The 18381-nt window shown below is 39.6% G+C and overlaps 1 protein-coding gene across 3 annotated transcripts in view; it reads left to right on the top strand.

The window, feature by feature from the left end:
• The window catches only part of MYO16 (myosin XVI), a 702327-nt gene that overhangs the window by 117144 nt on the left and 566802 nt on the right, over nucleotides 1-18381 (top strand). Inside the window, exon 1 of one of the 3 annotated variants that reach the window (XM_025364353.1) lies at nucleotides 11235-11885. The exons of the other annotated variants lie outside the window; for them this stretch is intronic. Coding sequence (XP_025220138.1) covers nucleotides 11858-11885 — 28 coding nt within the window. The 5' untranslated portion in view covers nucleotides 11235-11857. Of the gene's footprint in view, nucleotides 1-11234; nucleotides 11886-18381 lie in introns of those variants that run through there. 3 annotated transcript variants of the gene reach the window in all.

The raw sequence follows: 18381 nt of genomic DNA on the forward strand, positions 1-18381 counted from the left end.
TTGACCCAGTCTGCTCTGTCTTCACTACCATGACTCCATTTCAAGCCCTCATGCTGTCTCCCCTGGACTATTATAGGAGCTTTTAAAGAAGTTTCCTTGCTGTCCATCTTGTCTCCCTCAAATCTGTTCTTCACAGAGCATCACGATTTAACTCCTCTGTTTAAAATCTGCTAACCACTCCCCATCTGCTGCAAGAGTGGTCTTAATTTTTCAGGTTAGGGATCTCTTTGAATAACTACAGACTCTCTCCCAAGATTCTCTGGAAGAGGTGCATGTAATTCAGGCCAGAAGAGTACCTGCAAAAAGGGGAGAAGAGACTTCCCAGCAGGAGACACCTCCTACAAGGCATTGTGCATTAAGGCTGTGGTGGCAGTGGGTGTCCTGGAACATTTGCATAGAAGATGAGAAGCAGCTAGAGTTGAGCCTATAGAGACAGACGGGAGCACCTCACAGAGTACATTGTATATGGTATGAAGGAGCTATTGCCTGGGCCAGCCACCACCCTTTCTATGCCTCCATCTTGCTTTGTCTAAGCTTACCTTTGCATTTTCCACACTGTTATAGTTGCTGATTTGCTATGCTAGGAAATCAGTTTAAGGGCAGTGACTGCCCCTTAGTTGTATCCATATGCAAAAGTATAGTAGCCTGCCAGTCAATAGTTGTTGAATGAATGAATGTAGAAAGAACCAATGCTTCTGAGTTACCTTAGTTTTACACACTTGGAAATCCTTTTCTCACTGTGTCTGTTGCTGCTATGTTATTATGTCACTATTTATAACACTTAAACAATAGATTATAATCTGTATACAGTAATACACACATATATTACATGTACAATTCAACTAATCTTAATGTATCTCTCTATATTTATACCTGTGCAACCACCACCAGATCAAAGTATGAAACATTTCCATTTGTTCTAGAAAGTTCCCTAGAGCCTTTTTCCTATCAATAGTCCATTTCCCTGACTTCTATTATCATAATTTTTACCTGTTTTTGGATTTTATGTAAATAAACAGAGTCATACATTTGACTCTCAAAATATCCCCCATCGGATTCATGTAAGACTTTTATTTTGGTGATATTTCTCCACAACCATTGCACTACAATTTACCTTAATCCACTCAATTAACACCTACATATTTGGCTTTAGAGATGTATATCAGTATCTTCTGTGGTCTGGGTATAATTCTTATCATATTAGCAGCTTATATGTAATTGCCAGTATTCATGATATGTTAAAAAAAAGTATTAAATGTCTACCAAATTTGCTACAGCTTAGCTACTTCATAAGAATCTAAAATTCGATTCCCTGCTGTACTCTGAAATTTCAAATATAAACATATATACCTCTTCCCTTGATAAAGTCTCACTTCTGATCTGTATCTTTTCTTGACACTTTCCTTCTCTTTACACTTTTGGTTGACTGGGGTCTGTATGTTGCAATGTCTGCCTTGATAGATACTTGAGGGTGTAAAAGTAAACATCACTGGCCGGGCCCGGTGGCTCAGGCCTGTAATCCCAGCACTTTGGGAGGCCGAGGAGGGAGGATCACGAGGTTGGGAGGATCACGAGGTCAGGAGATCGAGACCATCCTGGCTAACATGGTGAAACTCTGCCTCTACTAAAAATACAAAAACTAGCCAGGCGAGGTGGTGGGTGCCTGTAGTCCCAGCTACTGGGGAGGCTGAGGCAGGAGAATGGTGGGAACTCAGGAGGTGGAGCTTGCAGTGAGCAGAGATTGCGCCACTGCACTCCAGCCTGGGCGACAGAGCGAGACTCTGTCTCAAAAAAAAAAAAAAGTAAACATCATTGTAGCAGCGTCACGTCAGCATTTTGAGAGGAAGCCCACGCAGGATGTAAATTAGCAGTAATAGGATGTAGCATCAGGAGGTATCACAGCGATACATCAGTGCAGCTAAACTGGCCAAGAAGAAAGGGGAAGGGGCCGAGTGGGAGGCAGTTTGCCCGCTGTGACCCTTGAACAGTTATTTCCTACTCATTTTACACAACCCCTTCCCTTCTCCACCTTCTGCTCTCCGGATGTCTCTCCTATGCGTGTCCTCCCCTCTCCCTCTCCCTCCCTGTGTACACAACACCAACATGTAGGGTTGAAGGGACGATGGGCAGTGAGGAAGGTAGAAAAAATGTGACAGACAGAAGAAAGGCCTGTGCTAGGAGTTGAGGGCAAATGGCATACTGGAAACCTAAGCCTAAACCACCCAGCAGGAGGGGTATTGCCCCATGATGAAAGGTATGGTGGACTCTGTAGCCTGAATGACTTGGTCAACAGAGTCATGCTCTTTTCTGGCCAAATGATTTTGAACGTCTTGCTTAGTCTTTGTGCCTCAGTTTCCTCATCTGTTAAAAAAGTATTAGTACCCACTACATTGTTCCATTTCTTAAATGAATTGATGCCTATGAAGAGATTAGAATGCCTACCACATAATAAGCACTTTTTAATTGTTTGCTATATAAGATGAAGGCTTAAGAAATGGAAGTCATTTCCTAGAAATATTCACTACGAAGCTTATTTAGAATATTCTTACTTTTTGAATAATAAATCTGAATATTTATTCTGGAAATACTAAAGGGAATGACACTAACATATTTATTTTTTGACTACCTGAGTTTTAGGGCTGCTCTGATGTTTGACACTGAAGTCACACTGAAGAAGAGAGGAAGCAGGGATGAACCATACTGAGAGCATGCATTCATGTTACTGTTTTCAGGTATCCCAGCCTCATTCCCTTGATGCCAAGTCTATGGGTAGAATTTCTGGATTTTGGGCTTCTAGGGATGAGAGGTTTCCAGGATTGGCAACAGTAGATAAATTAAAGAAATACTGCATTGAGTCAGATCAAGTCTACTGCATTGAGTCAGATCGAGTCCACCTTTATGAGGAAACTGTGGAAAGAAGGAAGCAGAGATAGGGATGGAGATTTCGAGACAGGAAGAGGACTTAGCTTTTAGTCGATGATGATGGGACGTGCTGTCCACTTCCCACTTGTCACTGCCTCTGCTCTGACCCCAGTGCTTTGCCCTTAGGGGCCTTGGGCGGCCTCACCTTCCCAAACACACTATCCTTTCTATTTCTCCTGCTCCAATAATTTCCTGCAATATTTATGCGTTTCAGATCTAATCATCCCTCTCCTCTGCATTAAAAGCTTCCTTGTCTCTGTACAACTCATGAGAATGGACAGAGCCTCTCACCCCTACCCTGCAGCCTGGCCTCCACTTACCTCTCTAACTCACCTCTCAACTGGCTGTGCCAGGTACTATCCTTCAGCCTTGCCAAATATTTCTGTTTATTTCTTGAACATGTCATGAAGACACCACACACCTCCCTTCTGCCCACCTGCTTTGCCTGATTTCTTCCTACTCATTCTCTGGTGTCTGCCAAGCACCACATCTTCAGAAACACAGTGCAAACCCTCAAGCTTCGGGTGCCTGCTCCATACTGCCATGCATTTTCTAGTGTAGTCTCCGTAATTCTGGTTCCCAGTATATAATCTTTGTAAGCTCCCCAGGGTAGGGTCTAGGTCTGATTCATGGCTGTTGTATGTCGAGTGCTCAACAAAGACTTCCAGGGTTGATAGAATTCTTTGGTAGTCCCCCTACTTATTTGCAGTTTTGCCCTCTGCAGTTTCAGTTAACCACAGCCAACTGCAGTCTAAAATATTAAATGGAAATGTCTAGAAATTTCTATTTAATATTTGTATTCTATTTCTAGAAACTCGTTAATTTTAAATTGCATGCTGTTCCATGCATGGAGTAACATGATGAAGTCTCACGCCATCCAGCTTCACTTCTTTCTGGACATGAATCATCCCTTTGTCCATTGCATAAACACTACATACTTCCTGCTCGTTAATCATCCACATCGTGTACTCCTGACATCCAGTCATTGACATTGTCGCGGCTCAGTGATCCTGGGCCATCTGAAGCGGATGATCCTCTCTTGACTGCAGTGTTAGGTCAATAGTAGCCTGCTCCATACCAATGCCTACGTCATTCCCCTCACATCAGGCATCAGTAGGCATTTTATCACCTCACATCATCACAAGAAGAGTGAGTACAGTATAGTAAGATATTGTGAGAGAGAGAGAGACGATGAGGGAGAGCACATTCACCTAACTTTCATTATAGTATTTTGCTATAATTGTCCTGTTTCATCATTGTTGCTGTTAATCTCTTACTGTGCCTAATTTATAAACTAAACTTTATCATAGGAATGTATGTATAGAAAAAAACAGTGTATATAGGGCTCCGTATTATCTGTGGTTTCAGGCATCCACTGGGGATCTTGGAAAGTGTCCCCTGCAGATTGGGAGGATACCATATAATGTCTACTTGTTTAGTACCTGGTTCATGGGTAAACATGGCATATTTACTGTGAAGGGGTTCTGCTAGTCATTGATACCTGCAAGACTGTACCAAAGGCAGTGATGTCTTCAGGGCAAATCACATAATAAATATTTTCAGTAATATAAAGATAGCATTAGGTTAATACAATATCAGGGGTGTGTGAAATACTTAGATAGTGATGGTTGGAAGTGTACTTGTTGAGTACCTATCTTGTACGGAAGAACCCTGGGCGCTAGGCATTATTGTTTCCATTTCTTATCACAGGAATTTGAACCTCAAACAGGTGACCTGACATTTAGGGAGTGACAGATACAGGATTCATATCCAAGGAAGTTTACTGATGTAGAAGTAAGGAGAGATGACCCACTAGAGGAGCCTTGGTCAGGAAAAGGATGTCCCAGACTTCTAGGGTTTCATTAGCCTCACTCACTGTGGCCAGAATTTACCTGTATCTGTTGCTTTACTCTGATAAGTCCTTCCAGTTATTTATAGGAGTGTTAAATATGCAGAGAGAGAGAGAGAGAGGAGGAGGAAGAGAAAAGGAGGAGGGGAGAAGGCAGCAGTTAGTGGGGGATGGAAAAGAGAGGGATGGTGGGGGATGGAGGGGAGGAAGAAAAGGTAAGAGGAGTGGCCAAAAGAGGCTAAGAGAGATTCTGATGGGAAACATGAAGTCATGGATCATGAATCAGAGACATGGATCAGAGCACAGACCACACTCACAGAGCATCCTGGCACTGATTTCCAGAGCCCCACTATTCAAAAAGCAATAGACAGAAAGCCTGATATTATCCTGCAAGGGTAGTGGAATTGTAACACAGGAGAGGAACCAAAGAGTTCAAGGACTCAGCTTTTATAGGCTGCACATATGCCCATTTGAGAGAGAGACAGCCCTTTCCTCTGACAGCCCAAACTGTGCAGATAGGAGAAAATATTTATGGAGAATAATATCCTAACAATGAGGGCTATTGAAACTTACCCAAAAGACTAGAAACTTCAGTTTGGGGAAATAATTTAATGACATTTGTGAATTTGGATATTTCAGTGTACGTTTCTTTTTCTGGAACACTTTAAAATATTGTTAAATTTTGGGAACCTCTCTAGTGACTATATTGTATACATTGTCACTCAAAGAAAATCAGCAACAAGGGAATTCAAATTCATTTAGAAGAAGAAAGTTAAACTAGTACCCAGATCTCCCTATGATCTGTTTTAATGGAGCCTTCATGGGGAATACTGAAAGACAATATAAACTCAGTCTGCTTGTACCTACATGCTTGAATGAAGAAGGGGCTATACTCCACTTCAATTCTCTCTTCTTCTCCTGTCATGTATGGTGAGTTATGTTTACTTAAGTGTTCAATAATCCTGCCTTTAATAAAATATTCCTCAAGACATTATATGTCATGCACCAGAAAATGTTCTACAGCCATTCTAATTCTCTGGCTCTCCATTTGTTGATCTCTGAATGTTCACTAATGTTTTGGACCTCTTAGGAAATAGGGAAAGTAGAAGGCTTGAGACTCAAATAATGAATTACCTACCTAGGAAGAGCCTTCCATATGATACTAGTTAAGAAAAATGCAAAGCGTTGCATTATAAATGCTGGATTGACTGGTACAGGAAGAAAATGAATATAGGGTTTAGAGGAGGTCAGGACTAATTTAAGCAATAAAAAAATCAAGAAGAATTTGTAGATTAAATGGGCTTGAGGTACATTTGAAGAATGCACAGAATTTGAATAAGTAACCTAGTGTGATTAAATTGTAAATAAGAGCATGATTCAACTAAAGAGGCATATTTTGTTTAAAAAATCCATGTATATCAATGGGAAAAGTATGAAAGAGAGGCTGAGGCTCCTTTTTTAATTGCCTTACAATTCCTTTCATCCTTTTCAGGAAAATTAAGAATATCTTTTAGGTCATCAAAAAGCCTTCAGATATTGTCTTCTAAATGACAAATTTATAGAGATCTGTTCAAACATTTCAGCCTGGTGTCCTAGCTGTCTTATTTAGGCCATCAGTAATCTCTAAACTTGCTTCATCATCAATAAAAGTTTTTTTATCTGCCTATTCCTGGTAACTGGTTGCAGTATACTATTTATTCCCTCAAACTGATTAAAGAACAAGGCAGAGAATACTTAATTATTAATGTGCTCATATCCATCCATATCATACACGTGCACATAAACCTAGGTAGAGTCAAACAGACATAAAACAACACTGTCTGTTTCTTATTCACCATTAAGATATGCAAACTTTTGTTCAAGGTCAAACATTAGTCAGGTGAAATGACATCTGAAAATGGGAAAGTACTCCTAGATAGTTGTAACACATATGCTGGAAAGATTTCAAAGTGATTGTTCATATTCAAGTGAAAAACCTCACAAACGCTTTACAAATGTCCTCCTTTAGATACCCAGTTTAACTGGTCCTCACTAGAATTTAAAACATTTCATTTTGATTAGGGAAAAAAATCACCAAAGGAAGTGGGTGGCAAATGCCCTTAAGGAGCAATTAGAACATCCCATATAGCCTGAGTGTGTGTGTGTGTGTGTGTGTGTGTATCTTCATATATCCATATCAATGCACTTGCATATATTTGCTATTATATTAATCTATATTGCATTACAGAGAGTAATTTTCAGTCTTTTGAAACAGTATTTAAAATTGCATTTCTTTTCTATATCACTACTCTATGAAAGTATTTGAGTAATCAGGGATATTTTCTAGCCCCTATATGACAAATTCACTTTTAGTCACTAAAGCAGTGCTCAGCTGGGTTAGCCCTCACTGCCCTCTGACATGGAGAGGGCAGGTCCTGTTAACCCCTACTTCTTTCCAATTGTGCAAGTCTGTATTGTAAATTTCTTCTTGTTTACCCCACAATTGCCCAATTGCCCACATCTAACTTGAATGTCCATTTGTTCTGGTTGAAGAAATGTGAGACTATGTGAAGCTGAAGTGAACACATGGCCCTGTGGAATCCTGAATCCGAGAGCTAGTGGTTTCATAGGCAGGCCAAAATCAGGAACAACCTCCACAGTCACTAGACTGGGATGAGGGACTTGATCAGAGAGTCAAGGGTCTGTTCAGTCATTCAAGGTAGGCTTGATCCTGGTCCTGAGGCACCAGGGGTTGACCAGAGGCTGATTCTATAGCAAGAGCTGAGTGTATTTATGCCTTATTTTTTGACAACTCAGATACTTTCTCCTCTATAGCCTTCAGTCTCAATTATTAGACCAGAGTTATGTTCCCAGGAGAGGTCTTGACTCCATTCACATAGAAACAGTCAATATTTGTGATAAAGGATATTATAAATTTAGCTCTCAGCCATTGTGTGTGAGACACTTGTGGCTCAAGGTCTCTAAATGTATGTAATTTACTTCATCAAAGGCTAATATTTATAAGCCCCAGCCTATTCACTGGGCAGAGGCAATGATGCCCCATCGCAGAGCTTAATTTTGCATTACAAAAAACTGCTGTGTGTGATTTATATCTTCATTTAGAATTTTTGTCATGACCTACTGTTAATACATACCTAAATTAATGGTGTTTGCAAACTTTAGTTTCAATTTCTTCATTTAAAAAAGCATGACAATGTAGGAACTATTAGATTAGGAATTATCTGTCAGCTGACTGGCATTATGAAACTACAGGTTGTACATTGTCCAAATAGGGTTTTAAATGAAAACATGAAGTAATATCTCACCTGGGGCCTTTTTGGAGCTGTGTCTCATGAATCCCATTTTAAAAGATATTTACTAAGCAATTTCTAATTTTTGAATGTTTATCTCTCATTAGAATCATTATAGTTTCATTTTTTTTTTTTTTTTTTGGCTGGGAAATCATTTAGCCTTATTTGAAAAAGTCTGGTATATAATAATGCTAACATTTAAAAGAAAAAAAATCATGTGGTCATATCAGAAATAGTGTGAATAATGAGCAGCTGTATGGTGTATAAAAGACATAAAGGGGTTTCTTGATTATTCAAAAATGAGTTTGAAATATTATGCATTCGTATTTGGGAAGAACAATAGTTCATTGTAATAATTCTGAAAAATAAAATAATTGTGCTTTATTTGTTTGAAAATTTTCTGGAAATGAAAAGCAATACCCTCTTTCAAATGCATGGATTTAGTTTTGTACTTAATGACCATATTCTGCAAAATAGATAAATTGCTAACAATATATTTAATTTAGCCTTGGTCATTTCTTGCTACTGTCATCGACTCTAATACCATATTTAAAATATAAGATTCAGCCGGGCATGGTGGCTCATGCCTATAATCCCAACACTTTGAGAAGCCAAGGTGGGTGGATCACCTGAGGTCAAGAGTTCGAGACCAGACTGACCAACATGGTGAAACTCCATGCCTACTAAAACTACAAAAATTAGCTGGGCATGGTGGTAGTCACCTGTAATCCCAGCTACTTGGGAGGCTGAAACAGGAGAATGACTTGAAACAGGGAGGCAGATGGTTGCAGTGAGCCAAGATCGTGCCATTGCACTCCAGCCTGAGTGACAGAGTGAAACTCCATCTCAAAAAAGAAAAGAAATGAAATACATATATATATATGTATATATAACATATATACATATATTATATATATATATGCCTGTGTGTGTGTGTATATATATATGATTCAAGGAGTCCTGAAATAATTGTCTGACAACCCAACATTGAGTTGAGTTTCTCAGGGATGGATATAGATGAGGAAATTTTAATCAACTTCAAGTTACCATTTTAAAAAAATTTTATGAAGGAAGTTAATAGAGCCAAAATTATTTTCCTCAGTACTAATGCCTGCATTAGAAATTAATTTTTGTTGTATAGTGATGAAATGTATAATTAGGTTTAAACATAGTTCTACCAGTGTTTAGAGGATGAGTATGTGGTTTCAAAGACAAAAAGATAAAATGGCTTCTTAATCTGGGGAAATTATATGTAGGTACAGTTTATACATAGGAAGCACATTCTAAATAGTTTAACAAATCTGTGAATACATTTCTTAGTGTATCCTCCTTCAACCCCTCAAAGTGGATTAGATGTTGGCCCTTGTTTTAGAGGTCTACATTTGCAGTCTTACAGTTTCTAGCACACCACAGTGTACTATCTTGATTGTCTCTATTTCATCTGACGATAAGCACTTTGAGGTCAGGGATTCATGTTTCTCTTCTAGCACAAAGAGTTGCCAAATGTTTATGGAATAAATGAGTCGATGAAAAATGAACACATTTGATAATGAGCCCCTGGAGATGAGATGTTAATTCTCACAGGGTACCTTGGTTAGAGTTCTTATAAGAAATGCCTTAAGTTATTAAAAAAAGTACGACTCAAATCAATTATATTTTTAATAACTTATTTTCTTTGTCAAGTGCACAACATGCCCCTCTGAGTGTTATGCTTTTTTTCAGTTTAAAGAGTGGATGGTATCGTTAAACTCAATTGTCTTAAGATGTTTGCTGAGTTTGTACATATGCAGAGGCATGCAATTTGCAGAAAATTAAGACATTCAGACATTTAAGGAAGGTCTATAGGCAACATACTATTTATCTGGTATTGTATTAAGAAGAGGGGGTAGGGACATCTACATGGATACAACCTTACCTGAAGAGACATTAGGTAACATTCACATAAACTCACAGTTATTTTATGCACATGTAAAGATTTGTATTGATTTAAAGAGAAGAGAGCTTTACTTCCTGTGTTGGAAACAGAGATAGTTGTCTCTTACAGTTTTACTGAAACATTACAAAACATCCAAGAAACTCTTTCAACATACATTATAGATTCCTGATATATAAAGGCTTTGTTTGAGAATATTTTATTCCTGAAAAGCAGCCAAAATGGTGACTTGTGTGACAGTGACTCTCAAAAATTAATTGTGGAATCAATGAATGAATGAGGAATCAGCATTTCTGATGAAGGCTCCAAATCCACATTCTAATCGTTGGAAAAACCAAGTTAAAGTGTCCATAATCATCCTTTGGTATACATAAGTAAATCTTTTTTTCCTTGTTAATGTTAATGACAACTTTTCATTGAACACCAACAAGAGAAACCAGAAACTTTATGTGCATTATTTCTAACCTTCAGAATAAAGATTAGGAATTATATTTCACATGCATAGATAAGGAAACTGAGGCTTTAGCAGGTTAAATAATGTGTTTACATTGATACTCTGATAAGTGGTAGAACCTGGATTTGAAATCAGGCTGTTCTGTGCGAAATCTTTAACTTACTATTTTACATCACACTACTAAAATGTGTTAGAATATTGTTCAGTGAAAATTTAAGTCATGACCCCTTGTTGTATAGATTTGAATTTCATAATCTTCTAGTTTAATGAAAGCACTGCTCTTTGAGTTTCGTTCAGTAAGGAATACAAAATTATGTTACTGCCATAGAAGGATGGGTGCACTTAACATACTGTTCGTGTTTACCTTTCCAATAACCTCAAACCTGAAACATAAATTCTAGACTATGTGGATTTGTCTTTGGAGGAGATCATCATAAAAAAATGCATCAATTTGCAAAAAAAAGTATCACTTTGAATTTGTAAACAACTTAAAATATGACCTTTTTGTTTGCTACCATGGCTATTGCATTCTGAGTATGATATTCACTTTTATAACAATAAACCCTGGCAGGCCATGCATTTCTTTCTGATTCCAATTCTGTCAGACTTACTTCATCCAATTGGGTTGTACAGTTAAATTCATGGCAGTCTGCAGAGGTAGGAGAATCCTAAATTTTAAAGCTATGCAAACCAAAAGCTTTTTATGGATAATTTAAGTTTTACATTCTGCACAGAAAAGCAGAAAGATGTGTTCAGAAATATAATGCAATTTTTTTCATTACTAGGGACAGATCAAAGATCTCTAACTCTCAGAGGTGGCTATTTTAAGCTCCTGCTATCAATTTCCTATTCACACACAGCAACTGGTGGCAACTAAAAATAATCCGCTTTACTACCAGCTAAGAATCTGGTCATATGTGGCTGATGGACAATGTGCACGAAGAAGATTTAGGATCCCTCTATCCGTGGCTTCTCTCCAGCCCACTCATCCGCTTAGTTTGCTGCCATTTGAAAGCTATTGAAAAGCCATTAACAGGCAGGACCGGGAGAGCCGCACTGCAGCACACCTCCGTGCAGCAGAATGTGGCTGCATGTGAACACCAATTAGAGCTGACTATTCTCGGGATTGTGGTACTCGGGGCTGTGTCAATCAAGGGTGCTACAATAGCACGTGCAGCAGCGGTGCCTCAAGACCCACCGGGGAGAGGCTTCTCTTAACTCCAGCTGCCGAATGAGAATGAGTTTGAAGCTTTTTGCAGGATCATGGAACAGAGCCTCCATGCAATAGTGCATCCTGAGGTAAACTGTTACCTGAGTAAGGGCTTTAAGTAATGCATTTCCTGGGAACGACAGTTGTGACAGAAGAGAATGCTGGAACCCGTAGCAAGATTCCTGTCTGAAATGGAAAGATGTCTCACTATCATTTTATCAAGTGCTGTAAGTAAGCTTGATGTTCTGCTCATGTGTTTATGTGTCTCGTTGAAGTATTATTTTGTGCAGATGCCAAAATTAAGGCAGGTCTCCTGGTATACCACATTCCCATAAGTGACATAGACGGTTGACTCAGAAGAATATTTTACAGGCTGGATATATTTCCTTTTAATTTCAGATTGGGAAATAATTCCAGTGTGATCCAAATGCTAATAGCACAGAGATCTTTAAAACTTTAGCTTTAAAAAAAATGATTCATAAACACAGCAACCAAAAAAAAAAAAAAACCCAGCAACACATGGAAAGAAATTATAAAAGCATATTTTTGCTCATTGGCACATGTTAATAAAGTACATAAAAACTAAGTTTATTCATATATGGCTGAGGTCATTTAGCTAGTATTTTAGTCTCAAGTTTTACTGCTTAAGCCTCTATTCAATGCTTTTTGTAGGCGTGATCTTTAGGGTTATCCTTGACTGTAAACTTTTGTCCTTGTATCATTCACCTTGCGGTGCTTAGGGACTCCGGGGACTCTATACCAAATGCTCTCCACTGATGTTCATATGGTGAAATCTAGTTTATCACCAGCTTCTCTGATGGGCTTATCAAGGGTTTCTTTAGTGTCTGAAATTTTGGCAGAATTTTCTGAGCTAGAGAATACCTTCATCTAAACCAACTCTGGATGGTAATAATGAAGAGGAAGACATATTGATCCAAAAATGGCTTGCTGGATATACATTTTTGTCCCCTGCGGCACTTCTGAAAACTTCTGTACATATATATCATGATCTTCAAGTGACAGATGACATCTGCAGAAAATGGTTTTCTTTTAGGCTGAAGGTTTTGCTGCCAAAGGACATCACAATGTTAAACTGAAGTGGCATATTAAGGGAACACATGTGTTGAAGGAATCTTGAGCTTTGCACTAAAGGAGACTGAAAATGATGATTGAGAAGGTGAAAATATTTACCTTTCTCTTATTTTTGGTAGAGAATGTATACAGGAATTAAAACTATGATTAATGGAAATAAAAATGCCTTACTCTTAAGCATTGCCAAGAATGTCATGCTTTCATGTTGCAGAACAATTTTAATTCCCAAAAGCATTCACTGGTCATCTCGTACGTTTGTAGATTAGCTCTTTAACTAATAAGAATTAGAGGCATGCAGCATATTTAAGAATTTTGAGAATAGTCTTCTGTTTTAATCTGTTACATCTTGGGGTTATTTTCTTGGAGAAATAGACATAGGGCAATACTCTGACTGGTTTTTGTATTGCCTCTCATGTTTTACTGCACTAGCAGAATGTCATTATTTTCCTTTCTGTGCCCCTGCAGAGGAAAAACTGCATCGTTCCTACAAGGAAACTGGGGGCTCATTAGGCACAGTGAGCACACCTGGTGGAGGGCAGCCATGGAGCACAGGCGGAAGCAGAAAGGGACAGTGACATGGACATGAGAGATACAGGGAGCAGCTGGTCACCAAACACAATATGAGGCTGCCCTTTCCTGCCTTATGTTCTGTTTTAGTTGAATTATTTGATTGTAGAATTTCAGAAAATTATAGGCATTTCAGAAAACTGATGATGTCAACGGGAGCCTGTGAGATATTTCTCTTAGCATGCTAGTATAAGAGATGAAATCTAAAATTAATGAATTTAAACATTGCTGGTGCATTTCTGAAAGTAATTAGCAACTACCTACTAAAGATCTGAGTGCTTTCTAAGCTTTGAGTGTGACGGTCTATAAAATGGAAAGGAAGCATGAATATTCTGAAATGCTTACTTTACTAGAGAAACGGTGCGATGTGTTAAGGAGTTCAGAAATTTTCCTGCATTCTGTGCTGAACTAGTGAAGGGTGTTTTATGAAAAGAACACATCTTGAGCTGTATCTTAGAAGGATGAAAAAAATATAGAAGAAGGCCAGGCGTGATGGCTCACGCCTGTAATCCCAGTACTTTGGGAGGTCAAAGCAGGTGGATCACCTGAGGTCAGGAGTTTGAAACCAGCCTGGCCAACATAGTGAAATCCTGTCTCTACTAAAAATACAAAATTTTGCTGGGTGTGGTGGTGGGAGCCTGTAATCCCAGCTACTCGGGAGGTTGAGGTAGGAGAATTGCTTGAACCCGGGAGGTGGAGGTTACAGTGAGCCAAGATCGTGCCATTGCACTCCAGCCTGGGCGACAAGAGCAAAACTCCACCTGCACCCCCCTCCCCCAAAAAAAGTGCCTTATGGTATCCTAAGAATTTATTGATAAGGGTCATAATTCATGGTTTAATGGTTGTTCCTGATGCATAAGATTTTCCCAAATTGTTGTCTCCCATATTGGGCTGATCTGCTGGCGAGATTCCTTGGCCTTTGTCACACTCCATTCCTTCTTCGCCTGTCCTGCATTTCTACCACATATCTGTCTTTCATTCTGAGCCGGATTTATCACCATAGCATGTTCACTTCCAAGCCAGGCAGCAATGCAGGAACTGGATGAATTCCAGGGCAGGAGCAGGATCTTCTGAAATGTGCAACATTAGCATCCCATGTGCTCCTAGCGAATCAGAAGCCTGCGGGTGTGATGCTGGGTGACCGATAACTAATGCTCGCAAGGAACTTCTGGTCACCTGGGAAAATACTCATCATCGAAGGTGAAAAAGATTATACACTTCAAGGTGGAAACTTAATCTAACAGTTGTTATCTCCAGTTTATAATATTACCTGTAACTTTGTAAAAATAAAAATTACTCTATTTTAGAGAAGGGTTAAATACTAGAGTGTAAAAATTTACTGTGGAAGCAGGATGTAGCAGGAAAGTGTCGGAATGCCACAGCAAAATGTGCAGGCGTTTCATGTATCTTGGTAGCTGAGAAGTAGCTTTAGACAGATCTGCGGTGAGAGCCAGTCTCAGAGCCCTGTGCCTGCTGAGAGGTAACACGTGAACGTGACCAGGCCGCAGAAGAGGAGCAAGCAGGAATGAGAAATGGAACTCGAGGGAGTAATGGGCTCACAGAACTTTAAGGCCATGTGAGACTTGAAACTATTTTTGTTTTACTCTTAATGAACTGAAGCGGAGGCTTGAGGTTTACCTGTGGAGTTCCCTTCACATGCCTCTGGGGGTGAAGCATTGAAATAACTACACTTGGCCTATTTCTGTCCTGGTTCAGCTCTTCTCTAAGCATACGGGTTTGGGGCAGCATTGTTTGCAGCAGGAGCAAGGTTAAAGTTGTTTAAAATGAATATTCTCCAGAGCTGCTAATTCATTTACAACAACTAAGAATGAATTGTACCAGAAAACCTGTTACTTTATATGTTGTATTAGTCAGGGCTCTCTTGAGGGTCAGAACTAGTAAGATAGATGCATATATAAAAGGGAGTTTATTAAGGAGAATTAACTCACACAATCACAAGGTGAGGTCCCACAATAGGCTGTCTGCAAGCTGAGGACCAAGGAAGCCAGTCGGAGTCCCAAAATATCAAAAGTAGGAAAGCTGACAGTGTAGCCTTTAGTCTGTGGTCAAAGGTCCAAGAGTCCAAAAGCGGAAGAACTTGGAGTCCAGTGGTCAAAGGCAGGAAGCATCCAGCAAGACAGAAACATGTAGGCTGGAAGACTCAGCCAGCCTGGTTCTTCCATGTTCCTCTGCCTGCTTTTATCCCAGCTGCACTGGCAGCTGTTTAGATGGTGCCCACCCAGATTGAAGGTGGATCTGCCTCTCCCAGTCCACTGACTCAAATGTTAATCTCCTTTGACATCACCCTCGCAGACACACCCAGGAACAATACTTTGCATCCTTCAGTCCAACCAAGTTAACACTCAGTATTAATGATCACACATATTAAACATGTTTTATGATACCAAGGTTAAAACCCAGTTTTTTCCTCAAGGCACTCATGCTCATGAACACCACCTCCAGTAAAACGCTTTCCTCACTTTTCTAGCTGTCGCACACACTGTTCACTCGTTCAAGCACTTTCACTGCAGTGGTTCTGCAATTCACTGACGCTCCCTCCATCTCCTCACTCTCCCATATCCTGCTCTCTGCCTGGTCTAGCCCCCGTGGTCCATTGCTGAAGCCACTTCACTCCTTGCCCTCACCTCCCTCTGTTCCACTCAAGTGATGAATACCTACCCGAGGTGGAACCCCCCTTTCCAGCATGTCTGTCCTTGCCCCAGAGCAGCTGGATGACGCTTGAAGGAGGACATCAGAGCAAAAGCAGACTGATTTCATTTAACAGCATGACCAAATGTCTCTCCCAGGTAGGCGACACTCTCCTGTACCCTCGTCATGTTTCTATGGTAGGCACGACTGCTCATGCCTGGAGACCCCTTCTTCTAACTCTAATCTCCCAGGCTGAGGAGTTACAAACCTACCCTCCCACCATTAAGTCTGCAAGGTGTCTGCGCATGAATTCCTCTTTGCCCACTTCTCATCTGCACTCCTGAATTTCCTCCTGTGTGTCCAAGGCCAGCGTGCTTGGGATTCTCCTTCTGCCTCCTCCAAGCTTGCATTCCCCTCAGCTCTGCCCTTTCTCTCCTGCATCAACTTCCATCAGAGTGAATATGTGGCCAATGCATCCATCTTCCAATAAGCAAACGTCCCCCCTTGTTCTCTCTTCGCTCTGGCCACCACCTCATTTCCTTGTTTGCAGGTCATACCTTGAAACGATTGCCCATGCACGTGGCCTCTGACCTTCATCTCTTTGTCTCCTCTTCCATGACTGCATCCCGCTGCTTTCCTTCACCAATCAACGGAATCCACTTTACTTAAATCACCTTTGTGTGGCAAAATCCAGTGGACACCGGACCTGCCTCATGTTTGTTAATTTCTGTTGTGATTACCACCCCTTCTTTTGCAGGTCTTGGGGGTTTTCTCTTAATTCACTGGCAGCTTTCCTCCACCCCAGTTGCTGGCTTTCTCTTCTTCTTCGGCATGGCCTTAACACTTTCTTTTGACAACCTCATCCATTCTCATGGCTTTAAGCATCATCTGTATTTTTCCCACACATGAACCTTTAACCCAGGTGTCCCCTTAGGCAGCCCTCCCTTCTGTCCCTTAACAACATGGACATCTTTTCTGGCAAATTATATATCTAGGTATTGTTTCTTGATAGCTAAGTATGGTAATAGTCTATAGCATTTATTAAACCATGCATTTATTAAACTGTTCTTTTTTGACAGGCATTAAGACATTCTGTTTAAGTATTTTGGCTTATAGGAATATTGATTCACAAGAGTGGTAACACTGAATCAAATGGTAGGTGTAGTTTAAGGTTTTGTAGAAACTGCTAGATTTCTTTCCAGTGTGGAGTAGCACTTCAGATTACCACAACCAGCAAGCAAAGAACGTGCATCCCTGCGCCTCAGCCAACCCGGAAACATGGCATCCTCACAAAACGATGTCAACTCCATCGTCGAAATATGGTTTCCTGTGAGGCTCTCCATTTTATGTAATAAATAGTTAAGGGTGTTCCCCCACTTTATCTAGTCCAATTTCTTCATATCTGTTTTCATTATTTACGTTGGGTTTTTAATCCTTTTACTTATCAATTTCATGTAAACTTTTTTGTAAGGAAATATTAATGTTTCTCTTGATATGAATGTGGTGAAGATGGTTTTCCTATTATTTTTCTTTTTTTCTTTTTCTTTTTCTTTTTTTTTTTTTGAGGGAGTCTCACTCTGTCACCCAGGCTGGAGTGCAGTGGTGCCATCTTGGCTCACGGCAATCTCCACCTCCCTGGTTCAAGTGATTCTCCTGCCTCAGCCTTCCAAGTAGCTGGGACTACTGGCATGTACCACCACACCCGGCTAATTTTTTATTTTTAGTAGAGATGGGTTTTCACCATGTTGGTCAGGCTGGTCTCGACCTCAGGTAATCCGCCCGCCTTGACCTCCCAAACTAGTGGGATTACAGGCGTGAGCCACCGTGCCCAGCCAGTTTTCCTATTTTTGACTTTTGCCTTTGTTTTGGGTGTTTGATGGCATCTAATTTTTTACTAATTGTATAGAAAAATATGTCTCTGTTTTGTGGATTTTGGTTTCATGTATTGCTTTGCATAGCCTGTTTATTCTAAAGGTAAATTAGTTTTCTATGTCTTAATCTAAACTTTTATTTTTATATTTTAAATTTTAATTCATGTGGAATTAAGATGTATGTGTGATTTAAGATAAGAGTTACTTCTTTCCCCCCTTTCATTTCTGCATGCACAATACCTACTGAATTGAAATTTGCTTTTATTGCATTCTAAATTTCTAAGTATATTTGCATCCATTTCTGGTTTATGTTTTGTTACACTGATCCATCGATTTAGTTTAAGATTATACTGTGTTCATTATCTTTGCTTTTGATAACTTTTGAGATATGATAAGATAAATCTCTCCTGATTAGTGTTCATGACATTCTTAGATATTCTCAAATATTTACTTTTCTGTCCAATATTAAAATATTAAAATAATTTCAACTAGTCATAAATGAAAAATATTTCCCAAGGTTTTTTTTTGTTTGTTTGTTTGTTTT

Source organism: Theropithecus gelada, chromosome 17 (genome assembly GCF_003255815.1).
Source record: "Theropithecus gelada isolate Dixy chromosome 17, Tgel_1.0, whole genome shotgun sequence".
Lineage (NCBI taxonomy): Eukaryota > Metazoa > Chordata > Mammalia > Primates > Cercopithecidae > Theropithecus > Theropithecus gelada.